The 19,686-nt window shown below is 47.7% G+C and overlaps 1 protein-coding gene across 1 annotated transcript; it reads left to right on the plus strand.

The window, feature by feature from the left end:
- Window positions 1-172: 172 nt before the first annotated feature.
- On the plus strand, window positions 173-19,192 carry NPHS1 (NPHS1, nephrin). The gene is given in 30 exon segments (XM_023762360.1): window positions 173-229; window position 1,262; window positions 2,544-2,759; window positions 2,835-2,957; window positions 3,166-3,294; window positions 3,830-3,911; window positions 4,273-4,376; window positions 4,559-4,686; window positions 4,775-4,946; window positions 5,136-5,293; window positions 5,495-5,639; window positions 5,754-5,878; window positions 7,074-7,260; window positions 7,419-7,548; window positions 7,716-7,888; window positions 8,313-8,453; window positions 8,534-8,674; window positions 9,206-9,327; window positions 10,191-10,362; window positions 10,461-10,617; window positions 10,693-10,844; window positions 12,393-12,504; window positions 12,588-12,769; window positions 14,290-14,346; window positions 15,999-16,118; window positions 16,243-16,267; window positions 16,374-16,449; window positions 16,593-16,686; window positions 16,782-16,897; window positions 19,061-19,192. Coding segments are annotated over 30 exon segments (3,729 nt in total).
- Window positions 19,193-19,686: the final 494 nt, after the last annotated feature.

Genomic DNA, 19,686 nt, shown 5'->3' on the forward strand with positions numbered 1-19,686 from the left:
GGTCGGGGGGCCTGAACTCCTGGCTTCTGATTTGGGAATCCAGCACCTGGATTTTAAAACAGGATGAGCTTGGGGCCAGCATTCCTGAGGCTTGGGGACAAGTCAGGCAGTAAGGCTGTTTTTCTAGACACCTGATATCACTTCCCTTTCCTGGCTCTCTGGGGCTGCAGGCATGGAAAGATGAAGAGCCTGAGGTCCCAGGAGCATGCAGAGAAGGAAAACAGTCAAAGTAGAGTGTGGAAGGTTTGTGCTAATTAAAGGCCCCAGCAACTGACAGCTCTACACCCTGGCCTCGATGGACACCATCTGGTGAGGAGCCCTATGACAGAAACTCCTGCTCTGCATCCAGCCCATTCCCTAGGGGGTGTGGGCAGTTGGGAGAGAAAATGTGGGAGTGCAAGGATTTAATATGGGAGGGAAGAAGAAAGACTAGAGGCAGCATCAAGGATGGAACTGTAGGGGCTCAGCCCAGATGCCTCATTTTGTTCCTGGAGGAGGATCATATAGGGGGTTGTGGCGGGGGTCCCAATTCTTGCAGGAGATAAGCAGGCAGAAGAAGCTTATCCTATGTGAGCATGTATGAGCACACTGGGGTGGGCAGGGCCAATCAACCAACATACGGTTACAAAATTCAAAGATGTGGCAATCAGGAGAAACAAATAAAACAAACAGGTGTAGTCATAGGATGACTGAGAACAAATATTTATTGAGCTCCTGGTGTGTGTGAGAGAGTATGGGGTTGGGGGTGGGGGGAGATAGAGATGAGAACAGAGACAGAAAAGTGTATATATATATATATATATATATATATATATATATAGAGAGAGAGAGAGAGAGAGAGAGAGAGAGACATAGTTAAAGGTTGACTGAGATTAACCACCTAATGGAGAGAAAGGAGAATAGAGAAAGACATGGAGACAAAAGAAACTCAGATAGAGAAAGATAGAAAGATAAATCAAGCCCTGACCAGTGTGGCTCAGTTGGTTATATATTGTCCTGTGCACCAATATTGTCCTGTGCTGGTTCAATTCCTAGTCAAAGCACATGCACAGGTTGTGGGCTCAATTTCTAATAGGGGCTGTGCAGGAGGCAGTCAATCTGATGTTTCACTCTCACACTGATGTTTCTCTCTAAAAAAAATCAATAAAAATAGAAAGATAAATCAAGATGGATAGATGGAGAGAGACAGACACAGAAGAGACAGGGAAAGACAGAGGGAAGTTACATGAATTAGATAGAATTCACAAGGCCCTTGCCATAGGGTACCTAGCTGGGCTCAGTGCTGACAGCTCTACACCCTGGCACAGTTCGTGCTGGTGATCTTAGACACTACCTTTCATTCCCACCCACGCTGGCTGCCTTGTCCCCTGCACACTTGCACCTTAGACACTCATATACACTCACACACTCTGCACATACTTTCACAGATCACAATTCACTCACCTTCCCCACACTCACACGAATGCTCACTCACAATGAACTTCACACACACGTGCACAGAAAGGGAAAGATAGCTGCACTCTCCCAGTCTCTCATACACACTCTTGCACACTCCCCGGCGACATTCCTAATGTCACTGAGGGGGTAATGTTTACTCAGGAAAGGAAGGGACTTGCCAAGGTCATGTACCAGGGCAGGGAAGAGCCAGGCCCAGCTCTCTGCTCTCCATGCTGAGCTGGGACTGCCTGGGTCTGACTTGCACTCCTTCATGGGGTCATGGGGGCTGGGGAGGCACCAAGGAATATGCCTGGCATGTGCTGACAGGGGATTTCATGCTCCAGCTGGGCTGGGAGGAGCCTGCTGCACAGAGGTCTGGAGCTGGAGACTTGAGAGGGTGTCTCGGGAAGGTAGCAGTGCAAGGACAAGATCAGGCTGGGTCCCAGAATGAGGCTCAGCTCTGCTACTGACCTCATCGGCCTCATTGCTCTCCTTGGCTTGTAGAGCCTGCTGGACTCTGACAGCGGGTCTTCCCTGGGGGGCTGTGAGTGGTGAAAGGAAAGCAGGGATTGGGGTGGCAGGAGAGAAGAAAGACAAGTAGAGACTTATGGGGAAGGAGAGAGAAACTCAGAGAGAATGAGTGTGCACCTTAGGGAGAGAGAAATAGAGAGAAAGACAGGAGAAGGTAGAGTGGAAGGTACTCAGGGCAGGGAGAGAGATAGAAAGACAGAAGGGGAAAGAGAGGGAGAGAGTAAGAGAGGGAGAGATGGACTCATGGAAAGAAAGAAAAACAGAGAAAGAGAAGGAGACAGATGGCAAAAGAGAGACAAAGAGAAAAGCAAGAGACAGAGACATAGGGAGAGGGACCCAGAGAAAGCCAGGGGCAGACACAGGAGGCAGCCAGTGGGCATTGCAGGAGCCACAGACAGAGGGCATGGAGTGGCCCTGAGGATCCCCATCTGGGCTCCCTTGCTCCTCATGGGAATGCTGACCACAGGTAAGTGGGATCCTGGCCTTGTGGTCTAGTGTTAAGACGCCCTCATTTCCCACTCACATTCTCCAGACAGACCCTCTGTCCTCTCCTGCTGACTTTTCTGTGTCCCCAGGCCTGGCCCAGTTGCAGATCCCTGCCTCAGCCTCCAGAGGCTTCTGGGCTCTGCCTGAAAACACGACGGTGATTGAGGGGGCTGCCGCTGAGCTTCGATGTGGGGTCAGTGCCCCTGGCAGTACCGTGCAATGGGCCAAAGATGGACTGCTCCTAGGTCCCGACCCTAGGATCCCTGGCTTCCCACGCTACCACCTGGAAGGCAACCCTACTAGAGGTAAGGGATCAGAGCCTGGACCCTGAGCTGTCAGCAGAAGCTGACTGTGGCCCTGACCTTGGGTCCTACCTGCAGGTGAATTCCACCTGCATATTGAAGCATGTGACCTCAGTGATGATGCAGAGTATGAGTGCCAGGTCGGCCGCTCAGAGACAGGGCCTGAGCTCGTGTCTCCCAGAGTGATCCTCTCCGTTCTGGGTATGGGTGAGAGATACCCGCTGCCCGCAGAACCCATGAGTCTGTACTCCCAGTCCTCTCCTACCCCAGGACCCAGGAGTACAAGCCCCCAGCCTCTCCTTCCTCAGATCCAGGTTACAGAACTAATTTCACGAGCAATGAGACTCAAAGCCCAAACCCTCATATCCTTCTCGGTGGTGTCGGCTTACCCCAGACCCTTTCTCACCAGTGCCCCCCAAGATGCTTCAGCTGACCCCTGAGGCAGGGAGCACAGTCACGTGGGTAGCTGGGGAGGAGTACGTGGTCAGCTGTGTGTCTGGGGACGCAAAGCCAGCACCTGACATCACCTTCCTTCAAAGTGAGTGTGGATGAACTGCTAGGGGGAGTGTGAGGCCCCCGGAGTTGGGAGGTGGTGTTCCTGCCCAATACCCTTCTAGGGGCCCCAGAAAATATGACATTTCTGAGGTGGGGACACCAGCTTGGGGAGATGCTGAGGCCAGCATGGAATCTGGTGGAGACATCCAGGGAAAGGCACCAAGGAGATCACAGGGCTGCTGGTCTGGGACTCAAGGAAGAGGCTGAGGCTCCAGATAGAGATATGGTGTCATCGTTGGTGCAAAAATGAGAAGCTGAGTAATGGATTGGGTGATACACCCAACAAGGATGGGATGGGATGGGAGGGGAGGGGAGGGGTGGGGAGAGGCCCAGGACCCGGCCCTGAGGACTCTGGGATTCAGGAAGTCCTGAATGTGTGGAGGGAATGGAGCTAGTGCTTTTCCTCCAGAACCAAGAGAGAGGGGACAGTATGTCCACCCTATGACTTCCAGGCCAGGATCCCCAGGACCCACCTTGGGGAGAACCTGGCACTCCTTCTGCTCTCTTATTACCCCAAGGTGGACAAATAATTTCAGACATCATTACTAACGTGAATGAGGGATCCCAGGAGAAACTCTTCATCACAGAGGCCACAGCCAGGTATGGGAGTTGGGATGCCCTACCCTTAGCCTGAACCCCAAAGTTCTCCATGAAAACCCCATGCCCCAGGGATTCAAGCATGGAAATCTGGGTCAGGTATGAATACCTGGGACCCAATTCTTCACTCTGATCCTCCAAAACTTCTTCATGGGAATCCCAGTTCCAGGACAAAGATTTTGGCCATGTGTGGGCCTCTGGGACCCCAATTCCCATTCCTGATCCCCCAAATCTCTTCCATGGAACTCCAGATCCTAGAAGAAATCAGCATGGAGACTTAGACCAGGAGTGGGGACCTCTTTACCCTAATTTCCCAGATTTAAGATAATGACTGAGTTTAGAACTCCAACCCCGCCCCCCGCAGGGTGACACCCCAGAGTTTGGATAATGGGCAGTTACTGGTCTGTGAGGGATCCAGCCCAGCTTTGGATATCCCTATCAAGGTCTCAATCACCATGAATGTTCTGTGTAAGTGGGGAACTGAGTGGATTATGGGCACTGGGGACAGGGAGCAGGAATTGGAGGTACTTGGGGCATACATGGATTATGAATGGTTCTGGCTCTCAAAGAGAAACATGAGGGTTCAGACCGGGGAGCTTGGAAAGAGTGGATGGGCTCCACAGGCCCACCAAGTGACTGCTGCTCTCCAGTCCCCCCAGGACCCCCTGTGATTGAGTGGCCGGGTCTGGAAGAAGGACATGTGCGGGCAGGGCAGAGCTTGGAGCTGCTGTGCATGGCCCGAGGAGGGAATCCACCAGCTACACTGCAGTGGCTGAAGGTGAGGGCAGAAACAGGCATGAGGGTGGGGAGCAGGGCAGGTACAAGGAGCTGGCCTTGAGCTGGTCCAGCTCTGTTCCTATCTCCAGAATGGCCAGCCCATGTCCACAGCGTGGGGCACAGAGCATACTCAGGCAGTGGCCCGAAGCATGCTAGTAATGGTCATACGGCCAGAAGATCATGGGGTGAGGCTCAGCTGTGAGGCCCACAACAGCGTATCTAAAGAGATCCAGGAACGTGGGATCACACTGCAGGTTACCTGTGAGTCCTGGTGCCCGATGCCCATCTGTCAGACCGTGCACCAGAGAACCATTTGTTTGTGTCTCCAAAGCATGCCTGTCTAATGCCAAAGACCTTGTCATCTGTCCCCAGTTCCCTGTCTTTCTGGGCAGGTCTGTGAGGCATCCAGCCCTGCTTAGTGTCTCTCTCCTCTGTCCATCATCCCTGCAGTTCCTCCCAGTGCTATTACTATCCTGGGATCTGCATCCCAGACTGAGAACAAGAATGTGACTCTCTCCTGCATCACTAAGTCCAGTCGCCCACGGGTCCTGCTGCGGTGGTGGCTGGGCTGGCGGCAGTTGTTGCCCACAGAGGAGACGGTCATGGATGTGAGGCAGGGGCCAGACTCCTAAGTCTGAGGGAGGAGGGAGTTGAGGGCATTTCTCTTGGATCTGGGAGAGAATGCCTTGGGGAGCATGGACTGGGGCCTGGACCTCCTGGGTTACTGCTGGGGTATAGAGTGGGCTCAGGCACTCTGGCCCATGGATGAGGGTGCTCTAGTCCCTAGTTCTGAAGCTCTTCCTTGCCAGGGCCTTCATGGTGGCCACATCTCCATGTCCAACCTGACGTTTCTGGTGCGACGGGAGGACCATGGTCTGACCCTCACCTGTGAGGCCTTTAGTGAGGCCTTCACTAAAGAGACCTTCAAAAAGTCACTCACTCTGAACGTGAAATGTGAGCCCCCATCCTCACGGGGTGGGGGGGGAGGGGGGCAAGGGGCTGCCTCCTGACTTAGAGACCCTACCCTTGAGCTTCAGCCCAGAGAGAAAGCCACTCTTTCTGTCTCAGATCCTGCCCAGAAGCTGTGGATCGAGGGGCCCCCAAAGGGGCAGCCCCTCCGGGCTGGAACCTGGGTGAAGCTGGTGTGTTTGGCCATTGGAGGCAACCCAGACCCCTCCCTCACCTGGTACAAGGTCAGTGCCAAGCAAGGGCTGGAGTGGCCAAGAATGTGGGGAAAGGATGAGGCCCTGTCTCTTCTCCAATCTTGGGAAATCTTGAGAAAAACTGAATTTCTTGAAAAATACTAGAGATTTTGAGTTTTGGCAGGGAATTAGAAAAGACACAGACAAATGCCATAATAATTAAATTGAATCCAAGGGAAATCCTGGGAATTCTGGGAAATCAGTGAGAATCTTATCTCAAATGAAGGAATTTTTAATCAGGATTGGGAATTCTATAGAAAAGGCAATTAATTTATTAAAGGAAAATCTGGTGAACCTCAGAATTCAGGTGAAATGGCAGAGATTTTAGGGAAAGACTAAGAATTCCAGGAACGAAGACAATGATGGCTAAAGGCTAGAAATTTGGGGAAAGATAAGTAATTCCACAGAGCATGGAAAATCCATTAATTAATATTAAATTGAATTCTTAGGATTTGGGGGTAAGTGAATAAAATTCTGGTAAAATTAAAAAGAAGTCTGACAGAATTCTGGAAAGATCTTGGGAATTTAGGGAGCTAGTAAAAAATCTAGGGGAAAAACTAGGAATTATAGGGATGAAATGAAACTTCATTTAATTGGATGGAATTCTGGGGAAACGCCAAGACTTTGGGCCACACAAAGGATTCTAGTAAAAGATGAGGATAATAAGAGAATATTGGGAAAGGATTCAGAAATCTGGGGAAAGACAATTGAATTAAAGGAATGATCAAAGGAAATTTGGGGAGAAAGTGGGAATGCTAAGAAAAAGAACCAAAGATAGGGAAAAAATGAAGGAATTCTGGGAAAGTCTTGGGAATTCCAAGGGAGTTTCCTAGAGTTTGGTGTTTAGTAAATGTAGTTGGAATGGATTTTGAGGAATGCGCCTGAGGGTTGGCAGGGGCACCAACAATCGCAGGCCTCCGGAAAGCAAGGGTGAGGCGGTGGAAACCGAGGAGGGATCAGATAGCAAAACAGCTGGGCTTGGGAGGCCCAGGTTAGTCAGGAGAGATTCCAGCTTGGGGCGATCAATTCCAGTCTCTTCCTCTGCCCTAGCAAGGTGCCCGCGGAAGGGGCGCCTTTTCCTCATCACACAAGGCTTTATCTGGGCTAGTGGCTGTCAACCCAGTGGGGGCGTTTCGGGCGGGAATGGCAGGGCTACCCCGGACCTCTAGTCAGTCTCCGCCCTCAGGACTCACGCATGGTGACCGAACCGCGGCTGCCCCAGGAGCCGCGGCGGGTGCAGTTGGGAAATCTGGAGAAGTCAGGGAGCACCTTCTCCCGTGAGCTGGTGCTCGTCACGGGTCCATCGGACAACCAGGCCAAGTTCACGTGCAAAGCGGGCCAGCTCAGCGCGTCCACGCAGCTTGTGGTGCAGTGTAAGGGCTCCAATGGCCAGGTTGATCGGAGGGCTTGGCCAGAGGGTAACTGAGCCAGAGCCGGTCTGGGGGCGGGGGCGGGGCTGGGCCCGGCCTGGTGTCAGGACCTGGGCCTCCTCTTCACCCCTGAATCTCACTCTTCTGACCCGTTCTCGAAGTTCCCCCAACTAACTTGACGATCCTGGCCAATGCGTCGGCGCTGCGCCCCGGGGATGCCTTAAACTTGACGTGCCTCAGCATTAGCAGCAACCCTCCGGTCAACTTGTCCTGGGACAAGGAAGGGGAGAAGTGAGAGTGCGAGTGGCCCGCCCCTCCCTTGCTCTGGCCAAGTCCCTGTACCTTCGGAGTCCCGCTCCTGCCCTGCCCGCTGTCCTGCCCAGTAGCCATCCCACCTCTGCCTGTGCTCCCACCCCTGCACCAGCCTGACATGACTCCCGCCCCCGCCCTGTCCACAGGCTGGAAGGCGTAATCTCACCTCCCCGGAGCGCCCCATTCAAAGGCTCTGCCGCTGCCAGGAGCATTCTTCTGAGAATGTCATCTGGTGACCATGGCCACCGTGTGACCTGCCGCGCCCACAGCATTCAGCTTCGGGAAACCGTGAGCGCCTTCTACCGACTCAACGTGCTGTGTATGTGTGCTGGCCTGAAGGCCTGGAACCCCTCCATTCCCTCCTGACCCCATATCACTGGGGTCTTCACCTTGGTACGGTCCTTGACCTCCATCCTAAACCTTAAAACTTTCCTGACCTTTATCCTGACCACAGCCAGGCATCAACTCCTATCCTGCCCAAACCCCCTCTTGCCTTTGTCCTCATAACTCCTGGCAGTGATTCCCATTCCGAACACTCTCTCCATCCTTAAACCTGACTCTGCCCTCTACCCCTTTCCTAAACTGGATCCTAACCACTAACCTCCCAGCTTAATTCTGTACTTGTCCAATTGAATCTAGTTGCAATCCTGACTTTAAACCTGTGTATCTGTACCTGATCGCAAATTTGTCCCAGTCTCAAACCTTAACAACAATCTTGACTCCCAATGGTGCCCCCTCCGCAGACCCTCCAGAGTTCTTGGGGGAGCAGGTGTTTGTGGTAACTGCAGTGGAACAGGGCCAAGCACTGCTGCCTGTGTTAGTGTCTGCCAACCCGGCCCCGGAGGCCTTCAACTGGACCTTCCGTGGTTACCGCCTCAGCCCAGGTGCAGGAATGGGCATGAAAAGGGGTACAGGTATTCAGAAAGGGAGCACCTGGCAAAACCCTCACCCTGACCTCTCCCAGCTGGTGGGCCCCGGCATCGCATCCTGTCTGGTGGAGCTCTGCAGCTGTGGAATGTGACCCGCGCTGACGATGGCTTCTATCAGCTGCACTGTCAGAACTCAGAAGGCACTGCTGAAGCTCTAGTGCGGCTAGATGTACACTGTGAGCCCCTTCATCACCCTAGGAAACTAGGCAGCTCTGGGATCCCCACCCATCATGGAAACAATATCCACCCAGGAACCTTGCTCACTGTGGAGTCTCCTTATTGTGGAAGCTCTGCCCACCCAGGGATATTCACCCATCCTGGAAACCTCTCACTCTGGGAGCCCCAACCTTAATGGAACCATGCCCACTTTGGCTACACTGACCACTAGAGAGATCCTACATGATTTCTGTCCAGACAGGGGATCCACCTACATGGATCTACCTGTTAAGTCCACTGTGGAAGCCCCACCTCCATGAAATTCTGGAAGTCCACGCGACCTACCCTCATCACCATAGAGGCACAGTACAGGGTTGGGACAACCTCACTAATCCTGGGAACTATTCCAAGTGTTCCATATAAAGGGCAGACTGTATCATACCCATAACTTCCAGGGACACCTCTAAGATACCTCTCCCACCTGGGACCCTCTTCCACCATGGCCTGTCTGGGTCCAAGTGCTTTCCCCAAGTTCCTGCCTCCTTTTCCAGATGCTCCCACCATCCGAGTTCTCCAGGACCCTACTGAGGTGAATATTGGGGGTTCTGTAGATATAGTCTGCACCGCTGATGCCAATCCCATTCTTCCAGGAATGTTCAACTGGGAAAGACTGGTGAGGATCCAATCTTTGGTAAATGGAGGTGGGGCTTGGAAATGTGGTTTCTTAACTGTCAGCTCCTTGGGAAGAAGGGTCACATCTATATGACCCTGAATAACTTTATGCATGTCAGGGCATTCTCCAAGAACTAACTGTTGAATGGCAGATGAATGGATGGATAACTGGATAGATAACCAGGTGGGCAGGTGGATGGATATGTAGATTGATAGGTAAATGGGTTGATGAATAGGTGGATGGAGGGATGAGTAGATGGAAAACAGATAAACAAATGGACAAGTGAATGAATGGATAAAAGAGTAAATGGATGGCTAGTTAATCAAATGAGAGAAATGAGTAGATGAATGGATTAGATTAGAAAGTAGATGGATGGATAAATACTCCATCAGTATAAAGATGTCTATGGAAGGATGATAAATGAATGGATGAAGAGATGGAAAGATGGATGAATTGATAAACAGATGAATGTACTTATGAATGTGTGCATGTATGAGTGAATAGATAAGACAGATGGGTGGAGAGATGAAAGGGCAAATGGATAGATATAAGGAAAACAAATGGTTAGATGAATGAATGGGTAAATGGATGAATGGATGGAAGGAAAGGTGGATGGATTGGTAGACAAGTGGATGAATAGGTGCATGGTTAAATAGATGGATATGTGGATAAATGTCTCCATGAATGAATGGTTGGATAAATGGGTAGGTAAATGGATGAATGATAGGGGGGATTTTTTTCTTTGCTATCTCTATAAAGAATGATTGTGGCTAGGAGAATGAGGCTACAGAAGGGACCCAGTTTTGGGGATAATGAAACTGGGGCAAGATGGGAGGCCATTTCCCTGAGTCTTGGGCATCCAGGGAGAAGAGGAGGAGGACCAGAGCCTAGATGACATGGAGAAGATATCAAAGGGGTCCACAGGGCGTCTTCGTATTCACAATGCCAAGCTGGCTCAGGCAGGTGCTTACCAGTGCATCGTGGACAATGGTGTGGCACCTCCAGCCCGAGGACTGGTCCGACTTGTCGTCAGATGTAAGTAACACCCATGCCTCTGACTTCAAGGGCTGCCACTAAACCTACAGCTCTCATGTCCTTCCAAATACTTCATGCTGACCTCCAACCTCTCCTAGTTTCCCCCCAGGTAGAACACCCCACACCTCTAACTAAGGTGGCTGCAGCTGGAGATAGCACCAGTTCCGCCACCCTTCACTGTCGTGCCAGAGGTGTCCCCAACATTGTCTTCACATGGACTAAAAATGGGGTCCCTCTGGATCTCCAGGATCCCAGGTGAGCCCAGGCCCAGCCAGATAACACTCCAGCCCCAGTCACGCTCCCTGAGTTCCTGTCATACCTCCTCTCCAGGTACACAGAACACACATACCACCAAGGTGGAATCCACAGCAGTCTCCTGACGATTGCCAACGTTTCTGCAGCCCAGGATTATGCTCTCTTCACATGCACAGCCACCAACCCCCTTGGCTCAGACCACACCAACATTCAACTCGTCAGCATCAGTACGCTGGGAGAGGACTGTGAGGGTGTTGGGAAGGTGCTTCCTGGGTCAAGCCCTAAGTCTCTAATTGGTCCCATATTGGCAGTGTTTCTGAAACCAGTGTTTTAGTAAGAATGGAGTTTTTGCCTACCTGAAAATTCTAATAGAGACTGGATCTGCAGGGAACCCACAACAACCAAAAAAAGAAAAAAAAGGAGGAGGGGTCTTATTGGCCCAAGTAACTTAAAAATAGATTTTCAGGAGTCACTGAATCTAGGTTCAGCTGTCATCAAGAACTCTACGTCTATCAGGTCTGCTTTTCTCTGTTGGCTTTATTATAAGCTTCTCATAGTGGGCTGTTAGATTTCCCAAGGAAACCAGAATTTTTCCTTCTCTTAAAAGTGGTATGAAAACAACAACAACAACAAAGAGAATAGTGGTATGAAAATACTGAACTAAGGTTTATTGGTTCTACTTAGCTCCCAGCTGTAAACCAATCATGTGATCAGGGGAAGGTGACTCTTGTTGTCCAGGCCCTGTCATATGTCCATCCTATAAGTGGAGTCACTTCTATCAGAAGCATGTGGCCTGAGAATGTGGGCAAATGTTTCTCCAAAGGATACTCAGCGTTCTGTAGCCAGAAGAAATAGGGGAATGGAAGTGAGAAAAGCACACAAAAAATCCACTGCAAGAAACATATTATACAGTTGATCCAGTCATTCAGGGACATGTACAGAATGGGTCAGAAATATGAGTCACCCAATGAGCACGTTCTCAGCCAGGTAGAACAAAGCCACAGGCTTCCTTCTTGTTTCAGCTCTCATAAGTAAATAAGTGCTCTTTTTGAAGTCTATTTGGTGCTACATATTTTTGTGCTCTTTATTAGTGGCTTTGCTATTTAAAATGGCTTCCAAGCATAGTGCTGAAGTGCTATCTGCTGTTCGTAAGTGCAAGAAGACTGTGATGTGCCATATGGAGAAAATACTTCTGTTGGAAAAGCTTTGTTCAGGAATGGGTAGAGCTGTTGGCTATGAGTTTAATGTTAATAAATCAACAAAATATATTAAATCAGGTGTCTTTCAACAGAAAAACACAAACAAGATCATGTAGTGGTTGTTTAATAAAAATGTGTGACTAGAGTCTTGTAGGAACCTAACCCTGCATTTTTCCTGTAAACAATCGTATGGTATTTGTTAATTCAGTGTCCACAATAACTTTATAGAACATAACCACCACAAATAATGAGAATTGACTGTACATTTAAAATCATTCTTAGGAAGCCCTAGCTGGTTTAGCTCAGTGGGTAGAACATTGGCCTGTAGACTGAGGGTCCCAGATTTGATTCCCATCAAGGGCACATGCCCGGGTTTCATGCTCGATCCCTAGTAGGGGGCATGCAGGAGGCAGCCAATCAATGATTCTCTTTCCTCATTGATGTTTCTATCTCTCTCTCCCTCTCCTTTTTTCTCTGAAATCAATAATAATAAAAAATTCTTAGGAAGAATCTGGAAGAAATCTTCCAGGATCCTTTTGTATCCTCTGACTACTTTCCTCATCCTTTTCCTTAAAGGCCGCCCTGACCCTCCATCTGGATTAAAAGTTGTGAGCGCGACCCCATACTCAGTGGGACTGGAGTGGAAGCCTGGCTTTGATGGGGGTTTGCCACAGAGGTTCCAAATCAGGTTGGTTCCTGTTAAGACAGGAAGAGGTGGTAGCCAACAGAGCTGGGGCACCCCCTTGCATGGCAGACCTCTCTCTCTTGCAGGTATGAGGCTCTGGAAAGCCCGGGGTTCCTCTACATGGATGTCCTACCACCCCAGGCCACCACCTTCACACTGACTGGGCTGCAGCCTTCTACACGATACAAGATCTGGCTGCTGGCCAGTAATGCGCTGGGGGACAGCGGACTAGCTGACAAAGGATCCCAGATCTCTATCACTACCCCAGGTCAGAAGGGACAGTTTTGAGCAGAGTTCTTCAGAGGACTTAAAGGGTGGCATCGTGAAGTTAGTGCTATTATTACTCTTTTACAGATGAAGACACTGAGGCTCAGAGAGATTAACCTGAGCATGTTGACAACAACCTTAGCATATTGTCAAAGGTCACACAGCTGGAAGGAGCTAGAGATGAAATTAAAACTCAGGCAGATGATCTCCAGAGACTAGATTTTAGTAACTGAATGCTGAATGATACTGTTTGATGTGATTAATAACACAGGAAAATTAGAAAAGAGTTTGAATTGAATGAAAATGAAAACATTTGAAAATTGTGGGGTGCAGCTAAAGCAGTGCTTTGCAGAAAATTTATAGCATTAAGTGTTCATATTAGATTTTAAAAAGATGGTCTCAAATTGATACTGCAAGAAACTAGAAAAAGAAGAGCAGATTAAACACAAGTAAACAAAAGGAAGGAAATAATAAAGGTAAGAACAGAAATTTGTGAACTCAAAAACAGAAGAACAATAGAAAAATCAATGAAGCCAAAAGCTGCTTCTTTGAAAAGATCAATAACATTTATAAAGTTGATCAAGGCAAAAGAGAGAAGACATGAGTTAACCAATATCAGGAATGAAAGAGAGGACATTACATTAAGGGGATAATAAGGAAGTATTATGAACAAATTTAGGCCAATAAATTCAGCAACTTTGATGAAATGGATAAGTTCTTTGAATATGACTAATGAGAACATTTTTGCCTCTGACAGGCCAATCAGTAATGTAATGGCTAATCACAGTCTTATTCTGACAAGCCTGGGTTTAAGTTCCAGCTCTGCTGAGTCCTAGTTGTGAGACCGTAAGCAAGTTAGTTTACCTCTTTGAGCCTCAGTTAAACCTCTTTGAGCCACAGTTTCTAAAAATAAGGTATGCCTTAGTTTCTGAAAGTAAGGTTTATCTCACAGTTGTGAGGATTAAATAAATAAATATATCTGAAGTGTTTAGAACAAGGCCCTGCACAAAGTAAGTGCTTGCCCCCATGAAAGCACCCTCTTTCTGTCCTCCCCTTTCTGACAGAGCAGTCTTTTACCCATCGATGTATGGACCCGTTCCCATCTCTAAAATATTCCCTTCTCTCTCTCCTCCCTCCCAGCCCATTCCAGTCTTCCCTTTAAGAACTAAAGCATAAAGTATGACACTCAACTCCCTTGATCTAGAATTTATAGCTCTATTAAGGGATCCTGAGAGCCAGCATGTTTTTTAGTTAACCTGAAAAACTGACAATTCATGTTAAAAGAACCTTGCACACCATAAAACACTAAGCAACAATTATTATTATAGGCATTAGAATGGTTATTAATAGTATTGTCATCCTTATCAGCAATTTCTAGTTCTTCTTGAAATATTCCTAGAAGCCATAAACCAGTTCCCATGAGTATCAAAATGGGATGAAAAGCTTAATAGGAAACTGAGATATTTAAGGCTTATCCCAGATTTTTTATGTTAATTAACAATCTTTTTATCCACCCCCTAGGTCTAGACCAGCCTTCTGGAGAACCTGACTACCAGCTGCCCACAGAGCAGCCTGCAGGTAAGTCCTCAATCCCCTGCAAATCCCTCTCTCCCCTGAGAATAGAACTTTCTGGTCTCTAAACCTGTCTCCTCTGCCTTACGGACATAGTCCCATAACGCTATTCCTGAGGCCCAAAACCATTTCCTTAGTTCTTACTCTTGCCTGAAAGAATTACCTGTTTTTATTCCCCATGTAGGGAGTGTATCAGTTGGCTTTTGCTGCATAACAAACCACCCTAAACATGGGCACTTAGAGCAACAAACATTTCTCATGATTCTATGAGTGGCTGAGCAGTTCTAGTCTGGGCTTCAGTCAGTTGGCAGCTCAGCTGGGACTGGTTGGTCCAAGATGGCCTCCTCTTCACATATCTGACAATATGGCTCTTGGTCAGAACAATGGAAATAACTGGGCCACATATCTCTCCTTGGTTTGTTCACATGGAGGTGGTCACAGGCGTCTCAAGAGCAGCAAGAGAGGGCATGCTCTGATTTACAAGCACCTTTCAAGTTTCTGATTCTGTCACATTTGCTATTGTCTCAGTGGCTGATGCAAGTGACATGGCTCAACTCCAAGTCAGTGTGGAAGGGGACTACTCGGAGTATGGATACAGGGGGAAATTATGACCATTTTGCAAACAGTCCCCTTCAAAACCTGAGAAAAAGGTTGCAAGTGACAGAAATTTGGCTGTTCTCAGTAATAAAAGGAACTGCTTGGCTCATGAAATTAAAAATTCCAAGTATGGCTGGATTCAGGTTCTTAAATTTTTCACCAAGGATCTATTTATCACCCTCTCTCAACTTTGTCTTCATCTCAAGATGACTTCCTTCTCAGGTTCTTTCATCACAGGTACAAAGTCTCTCACTCCTCCAGCTTTCATTCCACTTCTTAGCAGTCTGCAGAGGAGTGTCCTAAATGTTCGAGCAAAAATCTACCTTGGGTCAAATGCTGGTCTCTGAACTGATTACTATGAAAAGAGGGATGAGTACTGTTTTTGGCCAGGCTGGGCCATGTGGCCTCCATGAGTCCCACAGAACCATACCAAATGAGAGCGGGGGAGTGGCTGTTTTCTCAAAGGAAAATGAGAGCTGTTAGCAGAAGATGGGGAATGAATCCTGAACAAATGTCTACTTAGAAGGACTTAGTCTTGCCCTCAGAGATATAGCAGAGGAGTCTGATATTGTCTAGGATGTAAGTTTGTGCAAAGAAGAAGTCATTTGGGATAGAGTTGGAAGGGTGAATGGAAGTTGAGAAGAAAGGACATTTAATGATAGACAATTGACTATTTCAAGTTTTTATGGAAATAGCATGGTTAGTTTGTGTGGCTGGAGGGTCTAATACCAGGGTTTATGGTTGGTGGACAAGGCTGGAGATGTTGTAAGAGGCCAGATCACAGAAGGTCTTGAATCTCCAGCTAAGGAGCTGAAGTTCCTGTCTGAGTTCCTACATGGGGCTCAGGCAAAAGAAGGGCCCTCTGCTAGTGGTTTGACTTGAGAAAGGAGCCACCTGTCCTGAGGTGGCAAGGAGTGGACATGGAAACCCCAGTCCATCTGCTTCCCTGACCTATAAAGAGGGGTTTTGTCTGGTCAGGGATGGCTTTTTTCAGAGAACCCTGCTCTGAACTTAGAGTCAGTTGTTTTGAATTCACTAAGGGGGGTCCCTTCTACTCTCAGACTCCTCAGAGCTGCCCCTGATGCCTGTGCTGTTTGCTGTTGGGGGTCTTCTGCTGCTTTCTAATGCCTCCTGTGTTGGAGGATTCCTCTGGCAGCGGAGACTGAGGCGTCTTGCTGAGGGTGAGAAGACCCTTTCCCTGCTGGGGTTGAGGCCCAAGGGTGATGGGGAGCGCTGAAGGTCTTCCAAGGCCAGGTGGGCTTAGGGGGGGTGTCTCTAACCCTTTTTTTTTTTTACTTTCCTCAGGCATCTCAGAAAAGACAGAAGCAGAGTAAGTGGGAATATTTTTCTATAAAAAGGCTCTGAGGGAGGAGGTTTGGGAGTGATTGGTGTCCGAGGGTCAACACCCAACTGCCTCCATACCTCTAACCTGGAAGGTCGGAGGAGGGCCCAATCAGGAATGAATATGAAGAGAGCCAGTGGACTACGGACCTGGACAAACAAAGCTCCACAGTGAGTGGGGGTGCTCCTGACAGCCCCAGTGACGGCATTGACAGTGACTAAAATCCCATTAGCTTCAGGTTATTGACCTTTCCAGGGAGTCAAAGGATGAAAAAACGATCTTGGTTTTTTTGGGGGGCGGGGGGTGTTGACAGGTTAGCACAACAGATGTAGAGCCATATTATCACTCCATGAAGGATTTCAACCCCCAGCTGCCACCAACACTGGAGGAGGTATCTTATCCCAGAGGTGAGTTATGACCACACCAGAACTCCCCCACTCATAGATACCCCTGACATCTGGACTGGGTACATGATCATTCCTTCTTTCTACTCCAACTTCAGGTTTCACAGGTCTTGAGGAGGAGAATATGGCTTTTCCAGGGCACCTATATGATGAGGTGGAAAGACTGTATGCCCCTTCTGGGGCCTGGGGACCCCTCTACGATAAAGTACAGATGGTGAGATTTGTAACTACAGAAGTCTTTCCTGGCTAGTGCCCCAAACCCACATTCTACTACTTAGGGTAAGCTAGCTGCTATAACAAACAGGCCTGGGAATAACCCAGTGCCCTAAACAAGACAGTCTATTTTTTTCTTACATAGTAGTCAGGAATGAGTGGCCCTATTGCACATGGTTATTACAGAATCCAAGTTCTTTCCATTATGGTCCTCTGCCATCCCCTAGCACATCATCCAAGTTTGCATTGATGGGCCAGTTCACTGGGGGCTTCACCCAGTGGAAGAGGAAAAAAGAATGTGATGGAGGCACAACTATGCCTTATGGTCCAGGCCCAGAAATTACACATTCTACTCATTCTCCTGGTGAGAACATGGTCACATGGCCAAATCTAACTATAAAGGAGGCTGAGAAACGTAGTCTAGCTTGGCAGTTTTATGTCTTACTACAGTTATATTATTGTAGAAGAAAAAAAGTATGCATTTTGTTGGATAGTTAGCCATCACCACTACACTGGTAATCAGAAAGCTACGAGGGAAAAAATTTGACTCATTTAATCAAAATGTGAAGGCATAGAATTGTCTTCAGACCCACACAGCTGGACCAAGAATTTCCTCCTTAAAGATGTCCCCAGTAAAGCCAGGTTTGAACCCGATTAGACCGGAAACCTTCAAGGCAAAAGAATGCCTCTTTCCATTAGCTCCAATGCCCCAAATCTGACACTTATTGGTCTAGCTTGGGTCACATACTCATCCTTGAACTACTGAGGCAGAGGGTGAAATGTGCTAATTAGACAGGTCTGGATCAGTGTCCACTCATGGCATTAGGGAGTAGGAGCCAGCTCCACTCAATGGACTGGATTGAGAGTGAGAGAGTGGCAGAGAGAACAGGAGAAGTGAGCATGGTAGCAAGACAGGCAAAAGCAACAGACAGGCACTTTATCATCAACTAACCCCCACTAACTGCCTTACAGTAAGGGAGGTGGGGCAGAACACCTGACTTTTGGTGTAGCCTTGGCTAATCCTGGCACTCTGGGCCAAAGATTTCCCTCTGTAACATTGTCCCCGATGTTGTCCCTACCAGGGTGGACATAACTAGTACTGTATAAAATGCTGTCCACGGTGCTGAACCACTTTTCCTGTAAAGGACCAGATAATAGATATTTTGGGCTTTGCAGGACATACTGTCCTCAAAACTACTAAACTTTGCCATTGTAGTGTAAAAGCACCCATAGACAATACATAGGCAAACAAGTGTGGCTAAGTTCCAATAAAACTTTATTTTTGGACACTGAATTTGAATTTCATATATCACAAATATTCTTCCTTTGATACTTTCTCAGCCATAAAAAAATGTAAAACTGTTCTTAGCTTTTGAACAGTACAAAAACAGGCAGCAGGCCATATTTTGGCCCCTGGAAAATCTGCTGTAAAGTTTTCTGAGCTGAAACAATCATTTCTCCCAAACTTAGGGCAAAGCACATCCCCAGTAAGGACTGCTCTATGCGGTCTTTTTTCTTTTTTTATTTTGTGAGGAAATGTTTTGGCAATTCATAGGACTAACAGAATCACGATTCACATTTCACAATTCCCTTAGCCAATATCATGGGCTTTTAAAAGTTTCATAATCTTACATTAAAATTCTTTTTCTGACTGGAAATCTTGAGATATCTTGGTCTTGCTTAAAAATAATCCAGTTAGGTCCACCGGTGTGGCTCAGTGGTTGAGCATAGACCTATGAACCAGGTTATTGTTCTATTCCCAGTCAGGGCACATGCCCAGGTTGTGGACTCGATCCCCAGTGTGGGGCATGCAGGAGGCAGCCAATCAATGATTCTCTCTCATCATTGATGTTTCTATCTCTCTCTTCCTCTCTGAAATCAATAAAAAATATATTAAAAATAATCCAGTTAGTGGGGGTAGAGGATGAGAATATAGAGATATAGATAAATCAAGATTGACCAAGGGTTGATATCAAAGCTAGGTGATGTGGGAGTTCATTATAATCACTCTCATCTTTTTATATGTTGGCATTTCCCCCCATAATTAGAAGGTGAAACATTTTTTCCCCTCTAGGAAGTTGAGTATGAGTGTGTATCCTCCAGAGCTGCAATGATGACCCATAGGGCATCTCTCCATGGTTCTAACTCCACCTTTGTTTGTCAGGACCCCTGTGACCTCCACTGGTCTGAGGACAAATATGAGGATCCAAGAGGCATCTATGATCAGGTGGCAGGAGACGTGGATCCTATGGAACCTGATTCTCTACACTTTGAGCTGAGGGGACAGCTGGTGTGACAGGCTTCTCAACACCATTTTCCTGCACTTGCAGGACATAACATTTCAGTGGTACTTTTCATTCCAGCCTGGGCTGAACTTGTGAGTTCCATAAGACACAAAGGGACTGGACTTTTTCAGAAGAGGACATGGAGGGCTGTGTGTAAGTGACAAAAATGATTCAAACTGGTGTCAAAGTGTAACACCAGTTATACTGTGTTTAGAAGTTTCATTTCTAAAAGTAACTCCTGGGGTTACTTTTAGAAATGAAACTTCTCCGAAGGGACAGTTCAATAATGAAAAGTTATTCTGAGGGTTTTTATGCTTTTTCAGATATGGAAAAAGATATTAAAAACTAAGCTCATTTATAGTTTAATTTGCATCTTAAATAGGTAATAATAAGTGAAATTTATGAATTATTCCTGTGTCCTACTTGTTTTATTATTTTTCAGTTATCTAAAATGTGATGTATAGCTCTAGCTGGTTTTGCTCAGGGATAGAGCATCGGCCTGCGG

The sequence above is a fragment of the Myotis lucifugus genome, unplaced genomic scaffold (genome assembly GCF_000147115.1).
Source record: "Myotis lucifugus unplaced genomic scaffold, Myoluc2.0 scaffold_244, whole genome shotgun sequence".
In the NCBI taxonomy this organism is placed as follows: domain Eukaryota; kingdom Metazoa; phylum Chordata; class Mammalia; order Chiroptera; family Vespertilionidae; genus Myotis; species Myotis lucifugus.